The sequence below is a fragment of the Apteryx rowi genome, unplaced genomic scaffold (genome assembly GCF_003343035.1).
Source record: "Apteryx rowi isolate R43461 unplaced genomic scaffold, aptRow1 scaffold_3, whole genome shotgun sequence".
NCBI lineage: Eukaryota > Metazoa > Chordata > Aves > Apterygiformes > Apterygidae > Apteryx > Apteryx rowi.
Window position 1 is genome coordinate 6929317 of NW_020449418.1, and position 24502 is coordinate 6953818.

The following is a 24502-nucleotide window of genomic DNA, read 5'->3' on the forward strand; positions in this document are numbered from 1 at the left end:
GATGCGCGAGAATAAAGTTGCCTCTGTTTGCAGCGATACCATAGCTAATAGCACCAAGACCGACACTTAAAACATGCCTAATTTGAGGGCAGGGAGGATCTGGGTTTGTTTTTCTTGACTGAACTAGAAAGTTCATCTTTAAATCTGTTCAGCTTCAAGCATGTGAGCTTTTGGCCTCCTTTAAACAGGGGAAATACCATTCCGTTTCTGAAAAGCAAAAAAAATAGCACATGGAAGAACAGTTCTGCAGTGAGTAAAAGTTTGGCTAACAAAAGGACTCCAGAGTCACGTAAAGAACATTTAATCCATGGATTATAGGCTCGCACCTGGCAGAATGCATGTGTAAATACAGGCGTGCAGAGCGTCTACACCCTGGGCTAAGGCAGAGGGGAGTTCTGTCGCTAGGAGAGAGAAAGGATTCTTACTACTAATTTTCATAGTTAAATATTTCTCACTCGCACTCACACATACGCAGGCTGTTCCCAGAGAGCTCAGCCCTGGGAAGGATAAAGGAAAGGGCTCAGTTCGGTCTGGGCTGGTGCTGAGTAGCTCCTCTTCTGTTTGCAGTGGTTGTGCAGCAAACTCTTTCATTTGCAGGCAGAGTTTTTACTGCATTAATTATCCTGTGAGTCACTGGGTAATGGACAGTAACTTGGCTCTCCCAGTTGTTCGAAGGGTGTAATTCAGCTCTAATGCAGCGGGTTGTCGAACACAGCATCTGGCAAGATGGAGACTTTCAGTTTCTTTTCAGGCCAGCTGTACTCCTTTGGAAGTTTAAACTGCAAGACAATAAAGAGAACCAGTTAATGTATATCACCGCAACCTAGCCCACAGAAAACCAAAGTCATTGCAAAGGCAGGCAGCCCTCTGTTACTATTATTTTTTAAAACAAGAGGCCACTAAGAAAACATTTCCCCATCAGTATGTTTTGGACAGCAGTGGACATTAGATAATGTGGCCTGTGCCTCAGCTGCCAAAGTAAAGCTCCGAGATTTCAGCCCCAGCATTGTTTATTCCATCAGACGGATTCTGGAGGGYGACTGCTCCCCTCACCGCTTCCCCTCCCTGAGCTCATTGAAAATTTGCAACACACAAGTATCTCCCCTCCCACTTGACCATGTCCGTTTCCCTTCAGCTACCCCCTGGCCCCAAGATCCCTCCGTTTGCTTTAGAGAGGGGATTACGGCGGCTTTAAAATTCTCCCCCTGCACGGCGGGGTGCACGCGAGACAGCGTGCTTCTGCGAGGTGAAAGAATCGCAATGGTTTGCAAACGGCCATCAGCTCCAGGAGGGCGAACGGCGCTGCCCGGGCTGGGGGAGTCAGCGTGCCCGAACAGCGCTGCGCTCGAGCCCTACCCACCTCCGCTACAAAGGTTCGCCGAGCGAGCGCCTCTACAAAGCCCTGTATTCACACAGGCGCTCAGCTGCTCAGGCTGTTTTGCAAACATTGACTGAAGCACATGGAGCGGAGATTTTTGCCCCAGTCTGGTTTACACAGCACTGTCTCTGGCAAACGTTTCTCGAACAGTGCAAGTACGCTGCTTCCACTAGCCCTGACGCTGCTGCAGGACACACTGCCGTCGGCTGGGAAGTCACCCCAACATCTCTGACCCCCAACAGGGCTGCCTGGGGACAGAGGTCCGAGAAGCCCCTACCATCCCCTGTCACAGCCATGTTTGAGCAGGGCCCGTGCATCCATGCAGACCTCTCAGAAACAGCTTTGTCGGGGGGAGGGGGAAAAAAGGGGGAGCTGAACCATTGCAGAGAGGAACAACACGGGCCATTCCCAGGCAGCAGCATCCCTGCAAGGGTTAACGTGGACCAGGTCCTCCCAGGCCCTTCTCGTGCAAAGGGCAGGCAAAGAGAGAGGTGCCATGTAGCAGGGGTGACTTGGGGCTTCTGCAGGGTTGACAAGTGCATCCCAGAGCAGGAAAAGTCCCCTCTCCATGACATTTCAATTTTGTTCTCACTGCTGAGCTGGCAAAGACGTGCCTAAGAGTGGAAAAAGTCCAAAGAATGCAAACACCCTAGATGCAGAGCTAGTAAAGGCTTCAAATCCTCACGTGGCAGAATGGCAGCCTGGATATTTAAAGCTGCTGTTTGCGTTTGAGGCTTTTATAGACTCTGGATGTGCCCCATCCAGAGCTGGATGACAGAGAGACCTGGAGCAGCATTTCAGGCAATCCCACTGCCAGGCCTGAGGGTCCACAGCACGTGGGGGACAGGTCTGGAAACCAGGCGGCAGGGTGACTTTGTTTTTAAAATTCTGCTGCACTCACAGCGTAGTACCGTCTGACGCCACGATAGTACCTGATACCCCACAGGGATGCGAGGGGTATCCAGGTAGGATCCTGCGCCGTCAACGACACTCCAACACAGAGGCAGCTAATTCAAGATGATTATAGCGGGATCCTCTCCTGCGAGAGTCCTCAGACCAAGGTCAACAGTGCTGCAAGCTACACAGGGGCTATGAAAATTAGAGAGTTGGTGTAAGGGGACAGTGACGGGTGAATCATTCGTCTTTATCCAATTAGTTGTCCTTCCTGTAAGCAGCCTGTTTCTGGAGGACATTACCATACACTCAGTGGCAGATTCCTGCTAAAGGAGTTCCCCCTCCAGCTGTCTGCTCCACTCTAACAGGTTATGAATTTGCTGCCGAACTCATGCCATTTGCAGCTCGGGTATGAGGGCAACCGGCAATTGGTACCCGTTGACCTCAGTATGCTGGGCTGGTGGTTCGGGGTCTGAGCCCTGCTCTGGCGGCAAGGCAGGAGGATCATTCAGGGTAATGGCCACCATAAACTCCCACTCCTTGGCCTCTAGGAAACATAAACAGTCCAAGCCCCACTTAGGGCTGTTTTTTTAACTCAAGTCCTGTGTATAGCCTGTACCATATAATCTAGTGGTCCTATAGGCCCAGGGGATCCTTCTGAGTTTAGCGTCTAGGGTATGCAGAAAACATGCTACAGCTACTCAGACAGATAATTTGGCGTGAATTTCAGTTTCCGCTGGTGGCTCACTACACAGCGAAGGAAAGACTCTCTGCAGCACTGACTAGGCTTCCTTCTATCACAGGAACATCATCAGCAACCAGCCAGGGCTGCTGAGGAACGCATTAAGTTGGCCCAAACTGGGATCCTGTAACTTACAAATCCTTGGAGGAATCTGGACGCTGAGGGATCACATTTCATGCAAAGCATTTCCTTTTTATAAACAGGAGTGGTTCCAAAGCAGCCCTCTTGGAGAAGTCATCCTTTGCATTCGTTTATTTTTTACTTTTTAATTCAGCAAAGTCACAGTAACTCAGAACCAAGCGCCTGTTCGCTTTGCCAGGAGCTGCCGTACCGCTGCCCTGCGTCTCAGCAGAGAGCGATAGCACATGAGCCGCCCAAAACCTTAACTACAGGGCCTTCAAATCGAGTGTTCCTGGGCATCCATGGCACTGGCAAAAATGAGCTTTGGATTAGGTTTAACCAGATAAAAGCTGGCCTGAAAGTCCCTGCACAGCCAGCAGCGTGCTCCTTCACTCACACAGTGAAGAACACCCTGGCATTACATCAACTCAGGATTAAACAATTAGAGCCCTGAGATTTTCCTGGGGGGAAGGGAGCGGGGGGAGGGACGGGAGGGCTGCTCGACAAGCCAAGGAAAGTTTCTTTAGAGTCTGCAGGGAGCTGTAAAAAATGGGATTAAAAATATTACATGTCATTTCTGCCACTGCTCTTTGAAGTCAGGCAGAATATTTATATGGCATGCATGGGAGACAGGGTGTTAAATGTTCCCCAGGAAGAGATCACATGGCAGGGGGAAGTTTAGCACCACACAGCAAAGCTTTATAAAGCTCCCTCTGCTGCCGCAGCTCAGGGCTTCCAGGCTGGTGACAGCTTCGGGGTATTTGGATACCGGCTGGGGAACGCTGCCGGTGGAAAGGATCCCTGGGGCATAGCGTACCTGTCTCGCTGCCCGCGCCCCTCTCCCCTCACAGGGAGGTTACGCAGCATCCCCCTCAATACCCGTTGCTGCCCTGTATCTCCTGCCGTCAGTTCTCCTCTCAGTGCCTTAGTTCACATCAGCAGAAGCGGAGGCCTAACAAGGCCTCGAGTCTACGAGGCAGGACGGCAGCGGCAAAGCAAAGCTGCAGAACGGGGCGAGCTGTGCCATGGCTCGCGGGGACGGTACGAGGGAGACATGGGAACCATGCGGCCTTACTTCCTCCGGAGAATTCAGATCTTCTAAATCTTCCAGCATTCTCTCTACAAACTCTTCGGTCAATAGGATCTGCAAAGGAAATACAGTTGTTTATGCTTTTATATTCCCAGTTTTAGCTAACTGCCAAGTAACAGAACTACTTCCGTACAGAGCAGACTGTATCAGCTCACTTCTCCTTCCCCCATGTCCTTCTTTCCCGCAACACAAAGGTTTTGAGGGCAAGCAGCTCATAACTTTGCCTCCCACCCCAACCGCTGCAAAAAAATGTTAAAATTATATGGCAATCATTTTCGACCCTCAGTTATCTTCCTCAATCTAAAATTAGAGGCTTGGCTTCAGACAGAGAGAGTGGGAAAGGAGGAAAAGGGGTCAAGATAACAACGGCCAGAAAGACAGTGGGAGACAGAGCCACTTTCATCCAATTCATGGAAGTTAAGCTTACAGTTTAATCAGGGCAGACCAGTGCAGGGAAAGCCTGAAACCCGTACGGAGCTGGTACTCTGGGCACATGGAGGGCTCTCGCCTGGAGCGCAGCTTGTCATTTAGACAAATGAAAGGTTCGGTGAGGGAGGTGCTCCCCGAGGTGCCCACAGTAGGAGCTGGAGGCCTTGGGACCCCTGGCCTAGGTTCTCAGAAAACCCGTTCGGCTCTTTCCCAAACTTGCAGATTTTCCCCGCTCTGAGTTGTATCTCTCACTTGCTGATCCCGCGTGCCTATACCGGGAAAGCTTTTGGCCCATCTCAAGGCCAGGCTGGCAAGCACAAAGTGGCCCAGAGAAGTGGCTTCTGACAGGTCAAAGTCCCCAGCTGAGGGCCATAGCCCCAGCTGGTCCTGGCCCCCAAGGACGCCTAGCCACACAAACCAGAGACGCCAGAGAGGAAACCAGCCCCAGGAATTCAAGGGGAAAAATTCCCATCTTCTTTAAATAAACGTGTGATAGCTAAAAACAAACACGTTCTGCCTCTCTTCGCAACAGCCATGAAGGCCAGAGCTGCACGCAGGGCAGCTGGTTTGGCACAGGAGTTGAGGCGGCAGTTGCAGGACGAGGCAAACATCCCCACGCAGTGAGGGGGCGTCGGAGCCACATTCCTGGGAGTTAGGTTGCAGCAGTATCCAGCAGATTATTCCCATTTCAACCTACAGGTTTGTTTCTTCCCCACTGCTCCTCCTTTCCTTCCTTCGCTCCACCCTTTCCTCTATCTCTGGCACTGCTTTCCACCCCAAAGCAGCCATCAACCCCCGTTCTCTTTTCTCACCTCTCCCTTTCCCTGTCCCCTGAGGCATGAGCTCCGTGCTCCCTCCCAGAGAAGAGACCTCTCCAGCATCAAACACTGTGGGAGCCTGTTGCCCCCAGCCCCTTTTCCTTCTGCCGTCTCCTCTAGCTCCAAGTTGGAAGAGGAGCAGCCAGGCTGTCCCATCTCAGTGCAGGAAGCCATGTCCCGTGCCCATGAGCCCCTTGGTGCCAGTAACATCAGTGGGGAGTGCGTGACCGCTGGGATACTGTGGGCTGTTCTGGGAACACATGAACTAGGCAACTGGACAGATGAAGAAAGGGAAGACTGATCTCCCTTTTCTTCTGATTGGCAAGAGACGTGACCCAGAAAAACCAAATCCAGACCTGAGAGCTCCGAGGTGTCCCAAGTTCTCTTCCCTTCAGCCTTGCCACCCTGCTGCTACCACACACTGATTTCCTGGGGGCTGAGGGAACTATGACCTTCCCTCTCCACCACATTTCCCTCTTAGCTTAGCTCAACCAGCAGCAGGCTCCAGGCCAGGGTTTATGACTGAGCTGCTCCGCACAGATGCAGGCAGCTCCACCAGGCCTCTCTGATCAGACCTCGAGCCTGGAAAAACCTTGCTTTAGCTATGAGCCAAGATCTTGCTGCTTTGGACAGGACTCTGCAACCTGGCACCAATCTGCAGACTGGCAAGCTGAGAAACATTGCACTGAAACACGTAGTATCACTGCAAACTACTGCAGTCTCCTTGCAGGAGACTGTAGCTAGTCTGCCTGGTGGACTGGAGACACTCGTTTGTTGACTGTTTGCAGAAGCGAGGAAGCAGGCCGTCCGTAGTCGGAGGCAGAAGGGCAACCTGATCGCTTAGCTCAGAAGGAAGAGCTGGGTGGGGAGCTGGGGCTCTGCGTGGAGCAGATCAGATTCTGCGGAGGTGCAGCCTGCCATGGGGTGAGGGAATGAAAACAATTTGGCAGACATCAAAATCTACAGAGCAGCCGGAAAAAGGAGGAGGAATTGGTATTCACAGCAATCAGGCAAGAAGGAAATGAATATTCAGCCATCCACGGATGAGCAAAAATGCCAGAGGTTGGGATGGGTGAGAGAGCAGGAATGAGGAGCCACGGTTTTGGCAGGGGGACTAAAAGCCAAGCTGAGAAGGAAGACCCTTGGGCGTTCCCAAGGTGCCAGAGGCAGGGGAGAAATGGGAACCACGTGTGCAAGGCAGCCAGCTGCTCTTAGGCTGCTGGAAGATGAGACAGAGTGTGCATGGGTAAATAGCACAGGCTGGAGAGAGTGAAGGGGGGGGACAGGTCAGGTCTTGGCTGAAGCACAAACTCTCAGACTAGGGAGAAATGTGGAGCACTGTAGCTAGCACTGACCTGGGGTGCAATCCCACAAGGTAGCTGAGCTCACCTGCAGCTTGCTGCTACCCTGTCAGTGGATTTTGTTAATCCAGCTAAAAAACACCCGAATTCTGCTGATTTAGTGAGATGAACTGGCTCCCTGAAGAGTGTGACAAGTGGAGAGGGAACAAGAGTCCGCAGCTCAGCTGTCTCATGAACCGTGTTCACGAGATCTAACCGACAGCAGTGTGCGCTAGTGCAGCGGGCTACGGAGCGGGCTGAGGAAAGACCRCGGCGCTGCTCTGCAAGCCCTGCATAGACAGTTAACTTTGGTGGAGGGCAGGCGTCTCAGGCTGCAGTGACAAACTGCTGCAGTGACATTCATACAGTGTGCCACTCAGAGCCTGTCCTCAACCAGCCTCCGTCCTCAACCGTCCTCGACAACCTGAGCCAGAAAAAAACACCCCAAACCCTACTACTCCACGCAGCCTCACTGCTGGGGAAGCTGCCCTCCTCCCTCGAGGAGAAGGAAGTCTCCGAAGCGCAGGTGTAACCAAATGTACGAGTGACCCGGTCTCTCAGCACAGGAAACCGGCACTCTCGAACTCTCTTGAGGATGCAGGGGGGAGGCATGTGTTCCCAGCGCGGGAACTGCTGAAGAGGGCTTTGAAGTACTGTGATCCTGGCTTCGCATCCAGATGAGATTTCTCTGCTTAGAACCAGCCTGATCAAAACAGCCCAAGAGCATGAAGACCCGCGCTCATAGATCGGGCTGACGTCCACACCTGCAAGCAGCAGAACCAGCTTCATGCTGGTGAGCGAGTCTTTGCTCCCACAGAGGAGGGTGACAACAAATCCAAGCCACTCTCAGCTTCCCTCACTCACAATATTTCAGGTTTCCAGCTCTTGCAGCAYGCCTGCTCCTGCACAGTATGATACCCCATTACATTAACACACACACGTTATATATGCATGATATTAAAGGTGACATTCCCAGCAAATAAACATGACAGACTGCCATTGCTCTAGGCACCTAATTTAATTTCCTTTGGGATTTAAACCTTAGAAGCTCAAATTAAACAAATAGGCCCTGTTCACTTTATATTTCAGACCTGAATCTAGAGTTTTCCTCTGATGCTGTTAACTGATCTTATCAACAGGACACTGCACAGAGATCATCAGGATGAAGCAGCTTTTTCACTTCCCAAAGAATAACAGAGGCCTGTTGTGCTGCAACCATGGGAAGAGTCTTTGCAATCCAGAGGGCAAATGAAGCCGTCCTGTGCACAGGCAGAGCTGGCTGTGCCTCTGCTCCAAGCAGGACTTTTCTCCCATGAAATCTCTCGGCCAGTGCTGAGGAAGCATAGGAGCTCTCCCAAGTCGCTGCTGGCGTCGCCGCCGGTGCTGGAGCAGCCGGGCGCTCGCAGCGCTGTGTTTTCACAGTTCTGTGCAAACATTCCCGCCTGCCCGGCCTGCCGAAGCCGGTTACAGGGTGCAGCTCGGCCTTTGTGAGCGCTGTTTGCAATACGCACAGGGAACAGCCTCGCCGACCAGCTGGGGATAGTTGAACTGTTTCCTTCGGGGCTGCGCAGTACTGCTCACACCAGGATCTCCGTGACCTGACCCAGAGAGGCCCACACACATGCAATCCCATTGCTAGCAGATTTAGACTCCATTTTATATGTGCTTTGCAGCTCTGCTCATGCTGTAGGTGCTTTGAAAAGACATTGACTAGCCAAGGGATAAGTCCCTGTTTTCTCTCTATCACAGGTAACCTACTGCACAACCTGGGGTCCAGAGTCTGGGCTCTTACTGCCTCACTAATAGCTGTATGTGTCCAGACACGTTATGAAATACCATGCTATGCAGTCTTATCCAGGTAGATGTGTTCAGGGAACACACCGGCTGCATGCATGATGTCTCCCTCTCGTGGCAAGTCCCACCYGTGCTTGCTGAAACCTACTCCCTACCTACAGGACTTGCCTAAAGGTCAAGTGAAGGAGCTTGTGTTGAAGCTTTTGTACTCACAGAGAGTTGAGAAACCTGTATCGTGACTTGTTGCAGGTACACAGCTGTGAGTGCACAAAAACAGGCAAGATCTAAAAATGCCCACAAGGTCACAGGGCTCTAGACTAGTTCATCTGCCTTTGAAAGCAACTGATGCTTAGTGAAATATTAAAAACTTTATAATCAGCCTGTAGGTATCATTTCACACCTAGTACATGTCCCACTTTGGTGTTCAATCCTACCACCAAGGCTTGAAGTTCTCAGCTCAGGACAGGTTAGCTAGGGCAGCAGGTCACCCAGATGTTGATAGCCTGGCAGAGCTGGCAAGTCTTTGATCAAGGAAGACCATCAGAAGCTGAGCTAAGAAGTTGGCTGCAGCTCTACCCACCTTCAGAAAACATTTTGTCCACGACAAGACACAAGTGATTAGCCCAGGGATGATTAAGCATGGCTGCTTATACTAATAATACCCATTTTTCTTGCCTACCTAGGAACAAACCAGACAATCCTACACTTTGCCCCAGTGCTTTGTTTGCATTAAACATTGCCACTTACTTTTCTAACAGGTTTGTCACAGAAAAAAAAGCATGTTTTATTAGTTCTGGACTTAGTACAGAGATGGCCGGCACAGCTCAGCCAGAGAAGGTGGGGACACATTGCAATAAACTCCTAGGTAAATTATACCACCCTACCTAAGAAAATGTTCATCCATAAAGTGGATAGCACTGCCTGGGTTGGAGCAGTTGTACCTTCAGCCGCATGTCATCTGTTACATCTGCAAATGCCCAACAACTTTTAGGAGCCCTTTGCGCTGAAAATGTTCCAGCTTAATTCCTGCAAAAATGAAGTYAAACTGTGCCTGGGTTCCCCACTGAAATTAAACATAACCAATAAAACCCCTCATAAATCATGCTTCGGGCCATGAACACCCCCCAGGCCATCTCTCTGCTCTCCCCTTGCCTTGGCCTTCTATGGACAGCCTTGCTGTGATTGCAAGTAGCTCAGGGCAGAGGCCTTTTCACTGCATTTATGTCATGCCCAGCCTGTACACTGTATGAAGAGGCCACCTTGCTGTCTGCATTCACCACAGCTCTCATTACAGCCTCAAAGGTAGCAGTATTGCAACAAACACCTTTAATGGGAAATTTCAGTGTTACTCTTCCAGGAGACTCATAACCTGTCTTGTAAAGGGAAAACATCCACTCACAGATGCCTAAGAGACCCTATTGCTTCATACAGTGATGTTATGATCCTAGCAGAGGAAACATATGATGATGCTGAATGAATTTTGACCACACCAGATCTCTCCATGACATCCCCAACTACAGGGCTAGTCACAAGAACCTGGATGCCTCAGAGCTCAGCCTGATGAGATCCACCTTGCAGACAGGACTGCTTCCAGTGAACACAGAGTTTGGCTCAGTCGGGGAAGGCTGAGCCAAGATATCAGGCAATACCAATTTTTTCAGAGTGAAAACACTAAGGAAGAACAGGCATTTCGGGGAATGCTCCAAGTGGGAGGAAGAAAAGCTACAGAAAGTACCCAAAATGTATCTTGAGTAGCAAGGAAGGGGAATTAGGCTGTGGGATAATCAGTCTGCTTAAACAGGATGGAAGAACTTGAATCATCCAAAACTAGCCTGGACAAAGTGCTAGAGAACATGCTGCAGATGAGTTGATGCATCATTCCCTGGGGACCATCAAGATGACCTAACGGGACTTTTTTTTTTTTTTTTTTAACCTTTAGTGCAAGTTTCTCCCAGTGTCTCATTCAACAATGAGAAAGAAGAACACATAATGCAGCGAGGTTTGAAGAGTGTTGAAAGAAGGTGATAAGCTTCCCAGAAAGTGTGAGTTTAGATAGCCCTAGATCTACTGAAGAATTTGGAGGAAGTCACCAAAAACATTCTGAAAAAGTTTCTGTTGGGTTAGATTCCTAAAACTGCTTTGGGGAAGAGCAGGTTGCAGTTGTATGTGACTTAAACTGAACAGTTTGTAGGGGGTGTCCTTAAACCCACCGGGCTAGGTGTAGCACATCTGTTCAAGGTTGGGGAGACCAAAATTCAATCGCCTATCTTCAGGAGAAGACTCGACCCACACCTGCCACTTACAGGAGAGCATTTCGAGCATCAGAGTGGCTCTTACAAAGGTTGCTTTGAACTTCCGCTGCTGCCATTATGCCAATATGCATAAATGATTTAACATGTGCTATAGCTGAGAGAAGAACCAGATGTGCTAATTTCCAGGGGAATGTCCCAACTCTACCGGAATAGAGTCATTCTCTTGTGCTCTCCGTCTCTGTGACTAATTCAGTGTTTTATATGATGTGGAAAAACTCCAATTGGATGAGCTGACGAAAAACCAAAATACCATGTAGCTGTGGTGCCCATAAAGCCAAGAAGCAGAAATAGGGGTTCAAATAAAAGGGAGAGAAAAAACATGAGTTTCCCACATCCTGGCTGAGTGTTGTATCCCTCAAACATGGATTAGAGAAGGCAAAACTGCTAACAACTCCAGATCCCTTCTGCAAAACTAGTTTTTTTTTCTTTGCTGTTTTTATTAAAGAAAAACTTCTATTTCTGGTTTCATTCAACACAAAAGGATTTTTTTTTCCAGCTTTTGGTTTAAGGCTTTTGTTTCAGCAAGAAAAACTGAAAATATTTAAAGATCGGGCTCAGTCTGAGTTTCTTCCCCAGATTTTTCACTTAGGTTGCCAAACCAAAAGAATGGATCATCCCCCATGACCCTGCTCACAGTAATCTCCCCCAGACTGCCAGCATAGATAGAGCATGTTGATAGCTTCTGAATACTGGATGCTTCATACAGGCTCCACGTATCTACCCTGTCTACAGGCAGGTTTGTTTAACATTTTCTATGAAAAGTTTGACCTTGTTTTCCTAAGCCTCAACTTATTTTTCCATGCAGGATATCTTGGTTCTGATTTTTTTAAAGGTTTTAGGGGAAAAGAAATCAAGTTATCACAGAGAGGTATTTTGGAAAAAGTACTTTTCAACAGTGCTAACAAACGTATATGATCATTTTGTTGCAAAGTCTTGAAACTACCCCTTAGGAGAAGAGCTATGAAGATTAGCAAAAAATGCTCTGGAGGTCAAGGGAAAGTCTTTCTCCCGACCATGAGAACGCTTTGCCAAGTCAGAAGCCTCTGAAAGTCACTGCTTGTCCATAGCCTTTCAGGGAAAGGCAGAAAAATGTACTGAAGACTCCTTTTCATTGAGCATGTCCCAGCTCAACACAGCTCTCCCCTAACACAGGGCGGAGGTAGCTAAGTAGTACTTTTCCCTCCAATCATTCCTCTGAGCGACGAGGGATTGCTATGGCACCAGGCACATCAGGACTAAAAGCAGGGAACTTCTCCAGCGCTCTCAGCATTTCTGCTGGAAGTCAGGCAGTGTGGAGGAGGAGGAGAAGGAATTTGCCAACTTGAATGAAGGGGAGGAGAGAAAAGCAGAGACGGGCCAGGATGAGGGGAAGACAAAGACACAGAAAAACAGGATGGAGGGCAGATTAGAGGCCAAAGCAGGAGGCGACAAAAAGGGTAGGGAGACAGGATTAAAACCCCATTTCCACACGGTGTCTGCTGGACGTTGCACCCCACTGGCATGGGAGCTGAGCACAGTGTCCCCCACCAGCGGCAGGTGCCAGAGGATAAAGTCCTGCCGCCACTGTGAGCTTCACAGCTCGTGTGGAGACACAGACCTTGTGCTGAAAATCGGAGGGCGCCAACTGCAAATGAACCATAGCCTCCATCTGCCTAACAGGATTTGTTTTGAAACTGAGTAAATTACCTGGAAAAAACCCTCCCCATTCAGAGACCAGCAATATCAGGCATACCAAACTTGGGAAATGCCTGAATTGAGATTGCCTGCACAACGCTAATTTGGCCCCAGTGTACGTCTGCACCATGAAACAAATCTGTAATCACAGGAATGCCTGCAGTTCCTCTCCCACAAGACCTCTGCCCTGCTCAGTCCTCAGGATGATTCTGCTCACTGAATGCAGCATTAGTCATCATTTCTTTTCATTATCATTCAAGTTGTTTCCTCGTTCCCTCCTGCTCTCTTCCCCTTTATTTAGTATGCTCCAGCCGACTACTGCCAGCACGGATTACATTGGAAGTACCTAATCTTACTGTCCTGACCACTCTCTCAGTCTCTGGCACGCAGAGCCTCACATCTCTGCGAGGAAGGGATGGCTCCTCTCCCTGGCGCAGATGGGGGAGGGAGGCTACAAGAAGCTTAGAGACTTGACATGGTCACAGGAAAAATGCAAGGGAGCAGGGAGCTGACATTGGTCTTCAACTCCCAGGCTGACCGCCTACCCCAGAGCAAGCCTTTCTCTCTCCCTGTCCATAAGAATGAACTTGTCGCTGGTGTTCAGCTGTGGTGCTGGAATGCTTGGCAAACACTGAATTAATCTTCACAGGATGACTGGCAGAAGGTTTCCTTAACAAACAGGGGAAAACAAGTGAAGAGGAAATTGAGTCCAAATGTCCACTTCTCTTGGGTACCCAGCTCAAGACTTGCAGGGCCCCATTTTCCAGCATACTCAGCACTAGCGTGCACAGGGCTTTCTGCAGCAGAATTCCTCGTGGCCTCAGGTGCTGCTGGGAACAGGGATCAGACCTTGGGTCTCAAGTCAGCCATCCAGAAGATGTGAAACACAAACTCAGTGGCCACCTATGAACATTCTGGCTTGAGAATGTGCAATAGCTTTGAGAAAGAACACTGCAGTAGAGGCAGGGACAGGATCCAGTTCTCCAGGGCAACATTTAACAGGCTTCACTATGAGACTATTGTGATTTTTCTGCAATTACCTGCCTCATTCACTACACACCTTCTAATTTTGACAAACAAATGAAGTGGAAGTCCTATAGGCAAGAGTCTACTCCACAGTCCTGATTCACCCCCAAACCATATTCCATCTCTGTGTACTGAATGAGGCAGGCATCCTTTGGAAAAAATACATATCATCATTCAGTTAGATAATGTATTGAAATACACATGTGTAACAGGGTCAAGTCTAAACTGCAGAGACTGTTGTTCAGCTATTTCTTAAATTCTGGCTGCTTGATTTTGCATTTAACGAGAATTCTTTAACTATAGGTTTGTTTTTAGTGCAGCGTATTGGCTTGTATGTCAGAGTTTGCAGCAATATCTGAAGTGCAACACGAATGTTGCACATGATCAAAGACTTGAATGTCATCTTCCCTAGAACAATGACTGCCTAAAGCGGCAGGAGCAGAAATTATCTGAAGGTAGTGTTAAACAAACCTCCTTCTCCCCTCTGGGGAGAGTAAGCAGTCCAGGTGAGCAAGGTAGGAGGGGAGAACAATCTGCTTTGTGCTAGATGAGCAGAGAGCTCCACATAAAAGCAGAAGAGCTTTGCAGAAGCATGTCCTGACTCCCATCACTGGAGACTTAATGATGGTAATTCCCAAAGGATGATGCATGCTGACAGGCTTTGACACAAACTACCCCAGGATAATATTAATATGTATTAAAGGCTCAGGCAACTTTATTGGGAAGGGCTTGATCAGTAACACATTTCAACAGAGCGTCTCTATCATCTGCCTGAACATAAGAAAGACGGGAAAGGAGAACACATGCACGCTCTCACCTTGCTTTGGGTAAGTTTAGGGACAAACAAGGTTGATCTGTGATGAATTGCATGCTTGGCACAGCTCAGCTTTTGGGCCAAGAACCTTGGACGCTTCACCACGAATACGAATGTCACCGTGGGGCAGCTAATGTCAGAGCTTGTCTGCATGGTCAGCATCCTTAACCCTCCAAACACAGGGCCAGACACCTCCTGCACAGCCTTTCACTGTGCATCTGGAACATGTGCGGTGCAGAGAGGAGAGGAGTTGAGGAGGCAGTGTCAGGGCACTGCTGTCACTGCGCTGGGGGAAGGGGAAATGGAAGAAAGAACTGCAGAAGCCTTTGAACATGTATAATGTTAATGCAAGTGTTACACATCAGAGACTTTGCCAAGGTAACTGGCATATAAACAGGAGTCTAGTGTTAACAAGGAGGACTTCTTGAATATGTTTGTACTTTCCTGAGTCAAAGCAATTTCCCTGTTCAACAACACATGACACAGTGGAAGAAGTTCAGAAATAAACCAGGCTGACATGCTTATACCTTTAATAGAATTTAGCTTCTTAGAACTAATTAAATATTACTTAAATGAAAAAAAATCCAAGTACTTGGGAAAGGTGCCAATTTGACAGCTCTGAAAAATGAAATAATCTAATCATCCCCAGAGCATGGGCAGCAGCAGGACAGGCTTCCCCTACTAACATGCCTCAAACGTGACCTGGAAAGGCTGTTGATAGAAATGGGGCGTATAATCTCTGCGGTCTAATGACTCCTTGCCTTTTCTGCTGAGACTGCTAAAATGGCTCCTGCCGAGTACCAGTTGCAGCGGTGACAGGGACACCTGTCTGGTAGGAATGGCACTGGGACTTGCCAAACTCCTGTCATCTGCTAACCGTCCCTTGGAGCCTAGTGACTCTCAGCTCACTGCTCAGCCAGGGTGGCCCGAGCTGAGCGACTGTGCGGCACCTCTCCGGCCTGTCCCACCTTGGACATGCTCCACTCCAGCCCACGAGATGTAAACAGGAGGTGCTGTGTTTAGTCTGCAGGTTTGGGCTTTCACTGCACCAAAGCTCAGGCCCAAGAGGAGTCAGTCTCTGGCTGCTGCACAGTCGTGGCCAGGATTTTTGAGGCTCATTGTTCCTCCACCAAGATAGGGAAAAAGTCCACAGGAGGAGAGGCCTCCTGTTTTTCTTGCCTCTACACAGCCCCTCCATTTACATGCCTTTGCAACAAGCCCCTGCATTGCAGTGATCTGCTTTCAGCCGCCAACTCTCCTTGGAGCTCATCACTGTGCCTGGGGTCCCAAGTGAGGGAGGAGATGAACCCTCTCCGGGCCTCACTCGGAAAGCTTTGCAGGGCTTGCCAACTCGGCCAGCCCAGACTGTTAAGGGACTAAACCAAACAGAATTTGCCTCCTTGGAAATGTTGTGCACCACAATTTCTTTTACTTCTGAAGTAAAGCCACATTAACCTCCCTCCTCCACTCCCAACACCACAAGGGACTGCTGAGCACAGAGGAAGCCTCCCATTGCATATTAAGCCAAGAGCCTCAGACACTCCCACATGTATCTCTGCACAACCGGGTGCTCCTCCTCTTGTCCCAGGCTGCTTTTAGCCTCCCTTCCTCCCCCACCCAGGCTGTCCTCCTTCACTCTCATCACAGGGACAGGGCCTGAGCCAGCAGCAGAGCCAGTCACGTAAGAAGAGAAGATCCAATACATTAACCTTGTGTAGGAGACAGGACAGGGAACTTGCTTCTCCCTACCTCTCAGAGGCCAGAAATCCCCCACCTTTCCCTCCTACTTACTAGAAAAACTTAACTAATTCTCAGTGCGTGAGTAATAGGCATGGAAGCAACCAGGATCAAAAGGGTTTACGTTAGTTACATGTCTGAATGGTGACCTAATTATTGCCATTCTCCACTGTTTAGAGGTTACCTGACTACTCCACGCATCAATACATTTCAAGATGTGATGCAAATGCAAACAAACACTCTCATGTTTGGAGTTAACACAGTCACGAGATCCTGTGTATCATGTGTTGGCAAGCAAAGGAGCCAACAGCAGATGACCCACCCTTAAACCTGACCGTTTGCTGTTAATCATTACAGGAGTGTTGCACTTTCCAGTCTGTACAATCAAAGCACACAAGTTCTTTGAAAATYCCTACACACGAGATGATTCTAGCCAAGATCAGCTCCTTTACAAGTCATACAGACTTCCAGGTATGATCTCCTCCAGGCTTATGAACACAGGCAGTGGAATACCTTGAAAACAAGTCACTGGAAGGTTAATTGCTGCACTGTAACTCTAGAAGTCTGGGACAGACCTTTGCCTTAAAAACAGAAGGAGAGGCAGGAAGGCTACAGTAACAGTGAAGGCAGAAATGTACTGCATGTATATAGACCCTCAGAGATGGGGTTTTCCACATATGTTTGCAACCATGAAGAAATTAAAGGTTGGAACAGTGCGAAGACATCATACCATTAGTGCATCACTGGGGCTCAGTAGAGATGACCCTCAACACCAAGCAGCCAGGGAGCTTCCAGGGAAAAAACATTGTACAGAAAAAATCTGAATGCAGAAATTGTGTGGGTGCTTCAAGTAACTACTGCATTTGTCAAGGAATCAATAGGAAAGAGACAGAAGCAAAGGTGGTGGCACTCTATGTGCCGCTCTCCTTTAAAGGATGATGTAAACCTGAGATCCTGACTCTGTAGGATCAAAGTCCCACAGCTTTCTCTTGAGATCAGCTTGCTAGCTCTTCCGCCCTGGCTCCATTCTGGGTTAGGTCATTCCATTCTGCCTCCCCAAATTCCTTTCTGGAATAAATCAGAGTAAATACAGCCTGCAAAGTGTTCTGTGACTCCAGGAAACGGACACTATTGCTTTCACAGATCATTTTAGAACTTTCTGGCCGCTGCTTGTCATTTTGAGCTCCATTAATATAAATAGTAACAGTTCAACATTATTTTTTGAGTATATAACTACTGAAAATATTATGCAAGAAGTATCAGAGATGCTGCAGCAGAATATACAGGCTTGTTACACTTTTAAGCCACACAGGCCCTTTGCAGGATCATTTTCAGGACACTGTAAAGGAGGATGGGGGAGAAAAAGAAAGAAAGGGAGACGCTCTCACTTGTAACCAAGGTCCATGTGCTGCATAGGGGTGCTCTTCTGTAGCAAAGGCTCCTTCTACTCCTGTTGATACAAATGTGATTGCTGTATCCCCTGTAATGCTTTTATATGTAAAGTGCCGTCCATGTAACAGCCTTCCCCTGTGGAATAAAACACGGGTGTGTGAACCGAGGGGCTGTGAGCTGCATTCAACAGAATGATGAAGATGTATTGCTGTAACTTCTGCCATCGATGCAGGGAACTATTTTGACAGCAGCAACCGTTAATTTTTTAGGAATATGTGAACCACTTGTTCCACAAAGCAGGTCATAAGTCTCTTTCTGAGACAGGGATTTCCCCCCTTAATTGTAGGGCCTAGTATCAGAACTAGAATACATCTAGATCCCACTGCACACCTGTCCCCATGATGAGGCACTGATGTGTATAAGGCCAGGAACTGCCAAACCTTTCAATGAGATGAAGACGGCAGGAGAGAATCCAGACTCCACATCATATGGCAATGTAAAAACAGATTTCCAAGCAGGCTCATCAGTGAGGCCAAACTTATATACAGCGACAGCACCCGGCAGTCCATTGCCCTGGCACTTGATAAATGTAATCTGTACCACTTAAGCATTTCAGTAAAATGCCTAGAAGATGTATGTGCATGACCATCACAGTATCACTTACCTTTTTTTCATTCAGTGCTTTTCACAAGGCAAATCATGACTCTGGTATTTATGCTCAGAGTCTCTGTGAGACATGCATGCATTGCTTCCAGTACGTACCTGGAAAAACTTCAGGTAGGATATATGGTGCCTAACAACTGAGTCACAGTTGCTTGATGAGTTATTGCTGGTCAGCTGAACTGTGGTAAGTGACCAGGGCAGACTGCTCACACATTTGTAATGCAAAATAAAGTATGTTCATGTTAACTATTGCACTGGATTTCTCAACAGGCCAGTGTGTACTTGCTGTTGATAACTCTGGCTCCACAGGCGTGTAACTCATTAAGCCAAAGTAACTCAGTTGCCTGCAATCATTTTTCTCTACCCCGCAGTTCGTCTTTGTGTTAAGGACTACAACATTTGTCACAGGTATTTTTAAAAATAGGGCTGACTGAAACTGTGGAAACCTAGAAAAGTTACTCATAGTGGTATGAGCAGCCTGAACCTTCAAAAGATAACGTGTAGAGCATGCACACAATGTTTTGTTCCTTCAAACATAACTGACAGAGTTTGTCTACAAAACACACTTGCTTGCAGAAACTGACTGCAAACAGGCTTTGTACAAACACTTGTATTAAAGTCCACAAGCCAGAGTTAACAACTTAAGGGATTTCTGTGACAGAATATGGTAACGCATCCCTTGTTTATCACAGARTTGCCAGCGTTAGACTAATAAAAAAAAATCCCATACAAACTCTGTCTTGTTTCAGCACTCAAAATACACTAGAGGAAATAAAAAGAATGAGAAACAATCTTACCATGATGAACACACATGCAAAGCATCATCTGTTTCTAATGTGTTTTGGCAAAATATCTCAGCTCTGGCCTTTAAAGATCCTTTGCATGCACGTCTGTATGGCGAAACACTGCCACAAGGCAAAGCGCCATGTTAGCACAGAGCGGAGGAGGAGGACAGCTTCACTCACCTTAGACAGAGTGGAATCAGCGCTCCGGACTCCTGGTTGAATTTCAGGTGTACGCTCTCCAGCTGCCTTGTGCGGATTAGCTCATGAGGAATGATAGCTGCTGAGCTCTCACTTTCTAAACTGTCCTTACGGCTTCTAAGAGAAGAGACAGAGGATCCATGTTTAGGATTCCAGTGCTGTGAAAAAACACATGCCTATTTCTGCTGTGATTCAGAGTGGTTGTGCAAAAATTGAAGGACACAGGAGCAAACTGCTATCAAGGCATATCTGAGTTGTCACCAACCGCTACAGAGATGCAGGTCCCCTCAGACTACAGGTCCCAGCATGCAGTTCTTTACCTCAATTTGATGACCTAGGACCTGAATTGGTGAATACTCATGATGCTTGCCTTCCCAGAATAAAAGAAATATATTTCTGTGAAAAACTGGAGAAAAATTACACTCTCTCAGAGTCTGAAGCACTATAAAATGGCTTGGAAGACTTAGCAGATGTGTCTTCACTCTTGTGCTTAATCTTCAGGATTTTTAGGCAACGGTCTGCTTAGAAGAGTTGTCCAGTCTCTTTTGCCCTTGCTTGAATACTTTTGAGGTCATGAGGCATCCCTAGAATTCCTCCCAAATCATTTCTTTCCACAGCCAAAAGCTTTTGAGTACCCTTTGCTTCCACCAGCATCAAGTGAAACTGCCACAATACAAAATCTACATGGGATGAGCAGGACATCTGCAGATTGCTCTCCCTTTGTGGAGGAAGTGGGGCTGCTTTAAGACAATGTAGGCCTTCTTTCTTATTCATTTATTCATTTCTACAAGGCCAGCATGTTGTGAAGCTATGACTAAAGGTTACATTGTTATATGATTAGGAACTTTGCCAGACAGAATCCTCCAGATAAACAGGTGTATCTCAAAATACTTCATCATAAACATTTTATGTGTTCAAAGAGCAGCAGTGTGACCCCTTGTTTGATGGTACAGAATAAAGAAGGAAGGACACGGTTCCTTTTGCTCAGCAAATCTACGATTTTGGGGGATGCCATGAATGCGACGTGTCTGACACATGGTTTATATTTATCTGACCTGGTCATCCATGTGAATTTAACAGAGGCAAGACTTTGTTAAGATAGTTTCTATAGTACAGAATCACCAGAGGAGGTGGACAGTGAAAGGAGGAAGGAGTTGAGAAAAAAATGCCATATTATAACATGGTTTTATCTTGTCAGACAAACCAAAATGAAACAAGGCTACCAGGCCATGGCTCCATTTGTGAACATGGCTGCAACATGCCTGGCTCCTTCCTGCACCCAAGATGGGATCCATCTCTAACATATATCTGGAAAAAATCGTAAAGAATCAGCATGACCCTCAGAAGACTTTTTTGATTTGTTACCTTATCGCCACTTGACTTTATGCATGGGTATTGTCCCAAAATTACTCCCATCCACCACATGCAGACATATGAACAGAGTTCAGCATGGCTTCCAAACCAGAACAGCCTCTGCCAAGTCACTAAGTCCCAGGTGGGCCTTTCACCTGGACTTGTAAACTGCCCACTCTGAAACGAGAATACCAACTAAACCCTTTTCATGCTGTTATCTTACAATGCCTTCCTGCAAATATCGAGCATGCACAGGACAGATACATGCACAAAAAAAAAAAAAAAAGAAAGAAAGAAAATCAGAACAGCTCAGCTCCCTGCAAAATAAACTGCAGAGCATGTCCCAGGTTCTGCCTTAAGAAGGCACAAAAGCAGTAACGGACCCAGCAAAGGCACAGTAGATCAGGATACTGCTTGTGTGTGGGGTGGGCTGATGGGATGACAGTCAGCACAGTGTCAGTCTGGTGGGTTAACTCCGAAGCAAAGACACATCATGCTTTGTAGTCTATAGGTGGCACTTAAAACTGTGTTTAATCTAGTTCAGCAAACATTTTACAGCTCTTTGTAGGTGGGGCCTTGAAAGAGTACATTGGGCCAGCATTTTGCAGGCTGATTACCTGAGAAGTGCACAGTTGATTAATGATCAGTTGACCTTAAGCTAAGCTTTGCTTGAACTTCCTTATCAGATCTTATATACACAGTGAGCTGTGGGAAAGTCAGCCTGTGGTCTACCGCTTCCAATCATTCATTATCAATCCCCACCAAAAGGGTCAGCCATTAGCAACGCATGATTTTCATGCAGGCCATAAGCTTGCACTCATTAAATGCAGTTCCAGAGTTTACGTACCCCGGAGCAGATCAAGAGTTATACAGCAATGTTATTGCTACAGACAAGAGACCGTGTCCTTCTCACCTCGATTGGCTAAGCGTGCTGGGCACGTCCCCTAACACTGCTTCCCAGGCGATGAGTGCTGTAGTTTCACGTTTCAGAGGACAGTTCCCTAAAATCCTGGGCTCCAAACTCTGAGCAGAAGGTGGGTTTCCAGATTTCCCCCGTGCTCGCCAGTACAGCTGCTAGCACAATGGGGCCGCAGTCCTGAGGGGAAACAGCCTCCGGTTGCTAATGCAATAATAGGAATGACGACAATATTCTGGAGGCAAGGGGCAAAGCTTTCTAAGTCTTATTAAAAACAGCAAATTCTGTTTGTCATTACATGCTCAAGAGATGATGTTGACTAATGTATAACTATCAAATGGAACTGTCATGACTTTAAGGCTGTCAATAATTATGACTTCACATTAATAAGTAACCAGCCCTGCTGTCAAAAAGGTGAAGGAGTGAAGCAAAATGGTAGTTAATACTTTGAATGACATGAAATTATTAAACCTTTCCACAAAACTTTTCCAAAATAGTCACGGTCTCTGWGTTTCTTGTTTCACTTTGGTGGAGCTCATACAATTTCAGCTACATGAAGTTAAGGGTGAAACTGTGACAGCAGAAACCAAATAACCTTCTATCTCAGCTACACCTTTCTAAACAAGAGTTTTGTGTGTTGGGCCCTTCTGGACATGTTGTGGATTGGACACAACATATCAAGAGGTCACAGTGCTCTCTACTTAGAGTCAGGCTGTAGCATCCACTTTGCTGCCTTGATGGAAATTGCAATCTCAGCCTTGGAGCCGAGGTGACTAGTCCCACCTCCCCAGCAAGGAACCCTACAGCACTTTGTTCTGTGGTTTTGCAAGAGCCCTGCTGCAGTTTTGCAAGCGTCCCTCAGGCATGCTCTCTGTGGTGCAAAGGYAGAGAGCGGGAGATGAGCATCCCATTGCCCAAATCCAGTTTGTGGGCTACTGGTTGGATCCATGTGGTGGCTGAGGCAAAGAAGGTGGCCCACACTATCCACAGAGAGGACTGCTTTCTCCACTACTTTTATATCCCGAGGCATGTAAATTGATGAAAATAAAACAGAGCAAAACACCTAAGCTGTTTTCAGAGTGAAGGATGTTAACAGGCTTAAAGTTGGTAAAGTGCTCAGAGATGCTCAGTTGGAAGGTGCACGAGGAAGGTCACAAAGTGGCCCTGACTTTCAGGCTCTGGAACACGTATCATGACACAGGGACTCTGTAAGACCCATTAAAATTCTTTCACCGGAAATGGAAATCCTTCTACACAGACACTTCCAAAGGGTGATGGCCCAGATGAAGGGTCGATGGGACTTCTAGAGTGTTACTAATAAAAAGCTCCTGTCATAACACATTCTGCCATCCACAGCTTGTAGTTTTCAGCTTTAGAAGGAAATTTAGAAAAAGCTTGCTTTCTAAGACTAACATCTCTGATTTTACGACTGTCAGTTACCCCCAAGCCTTTGCTTCCTCCACCCCATCACCAAATAAATCAGCAGCAAAAACTGGTGGAGTTTTATTTGTTATGACTAAGATCTAGCTGACTACCATGTAAAATGTTGCAAACTTTGTCTATTCCAGATTTAATGCTTCATCCAACCCACACAAAAAATTCATGTTTCTCAGTGTCCAGAAAAAACAAGTCTGCAAAAGCCAGGGCTGCTGCATTAGGAAAGGCTGTAGATTTAAATGGAAGCAGCATACCGGAAATGCCCCAGTTTAAGGACTGCACATCTAGTGTTTTGTGAAACTGGAGGGGAGTTGGAGGAGATTAAAGCGCATTTCCCTCTGATTGGGAGCTTGTGGGAGGTGTAAACGTGGGCAGTTGTCAGATTAATTCTTTAGATGATTACATTCTTTTTGTTTCTTTAAAGCTGTTTGTAGTTGGGTTTGATGTCTCCTGTTCTGGGCAAGTGTATTGCTGCAGTTACCAAGGTGACTTTAGCTGACTTTCAACTATTTTTTCCAGCTTCAGTTTCTACCAGTAGTCTGCTGCTGGGTGGAGGGGAGAGGGAGGAAATGATGTTTGTTAGTTTTGTTTTAAATCTTGTGAATGAAGACTAACAGCCCCTGAACTTAACCAAAATCATATTTGACTTTTTAAGCAAGATTTCTGTGAGAGGGGTGGTCAAACGTGGACTGCAGCCTCCCCAGACCTCTGGTCAACAGGGAGGAAGGGCCTGAGGAGACTACACGTCCCGGTGCGCTGTGCTCCTTCTTGATGGGTGCAGCCACACGCTGGAACCTGTAGCCTCTCCTCAGGGCCCTCTCTTTGCATTAAGGATGAGGGTGGCTGCAACCTGCTTAATTTTATGCCAATTAGCAGCAGCCCTTGGGGATCCTGGAAAATCGCCAATGCAATCACCGGGTTGCGCAAAATTTGTATGTCCCCTCCTTATAAGTCATGTTTATGGCAGCCTCTTTTCAAGCAGTCCCGATGGCAGTTATTTTGTGGGATTCAAGAATAACCAGGTTGATCGGATTAAGAAATCTGGTCTTATTTATTCTTGCATTTGCATTTTGCTTTATGATCAAGAGTGCTTGATAACATGGATCTGTTACTGAACCAGACTTCAATTCCCTTCCAAGCTCTGTCACCGACACGGAGAACGATTTCTCTGCATTTCCAAATTACCTCCCAGGTACTGAAATCACAGAGGAGAAGCTGTTGGAAGCTGTTCACAAGAGGGACTCTGTAGGAGTGGGTGCCCACTGCCCCTCTGTCCTGAGTTACAGTCACTGCTTGCTTCCCAGGAACAAAACCCTGTGCCAGGAGCTGGCAAATGCAAATAATTAGTGCCAGCTTACACAGCAGAGAGAGAGATGTTGGCCCACTTGTCTTCCCCCCCTGCAACTCTGGCTATTTCAAACTTCCTTATTCCTTAGTGAAGATACAGTCAAAGATCACTTAAGTGCCAGCAATCTTCCTGTATCTTTCCCACAGCTTCCCCTGAAGGGCAAACCAGCAGTTGTGGGAWAGAGCCCTGCAGCACCTTGGCACACAGACTTATAGGGCACATCAGAGACACACAGAGGCAAG

The 24502-nt window shown here is 47.4% G+C and overlaps 1 protein-coding gene across 2 annotated transcripts in view; it reads right to left on the reverse strand.

Moving 5' to 3' along the window:
* Nucleotides 1-285: 285 nt before the first annotated feature.
* Nucleotides 286-24502, reverse strand: part of SUFU (SUFU negative regulator of hedgehog signaling) — a 95190-nt gene continuing 70973 nt past the window's right edge. For both annotated transcript variants that reach the window (XM_026069729.1, XM_026069730.1), the window contains exons 9-12: nucleotides 19189-19323; nucleotides 17557-17695; nucleotides 4210-4278; nucleotides 286-779 (exon numbers count right to left, since the gene is read on the reverse strand). In XM_026069729.1, the coding sequence (XP_025925514.1) occupies nucleotides 690-779; nucleotides 4210-4278; nucleotides 17557-17695; nucleotides 19189-19323 (433 nt within the window). In that variant the 3' untranslated portion in view covers nucleotides 286-689. The remainder of the gene's footprint in view (nucleotides 780-4209; nucleotides 4279-17556; nucleotides 17696-19188; nucleotides 19324-24502) is intronic.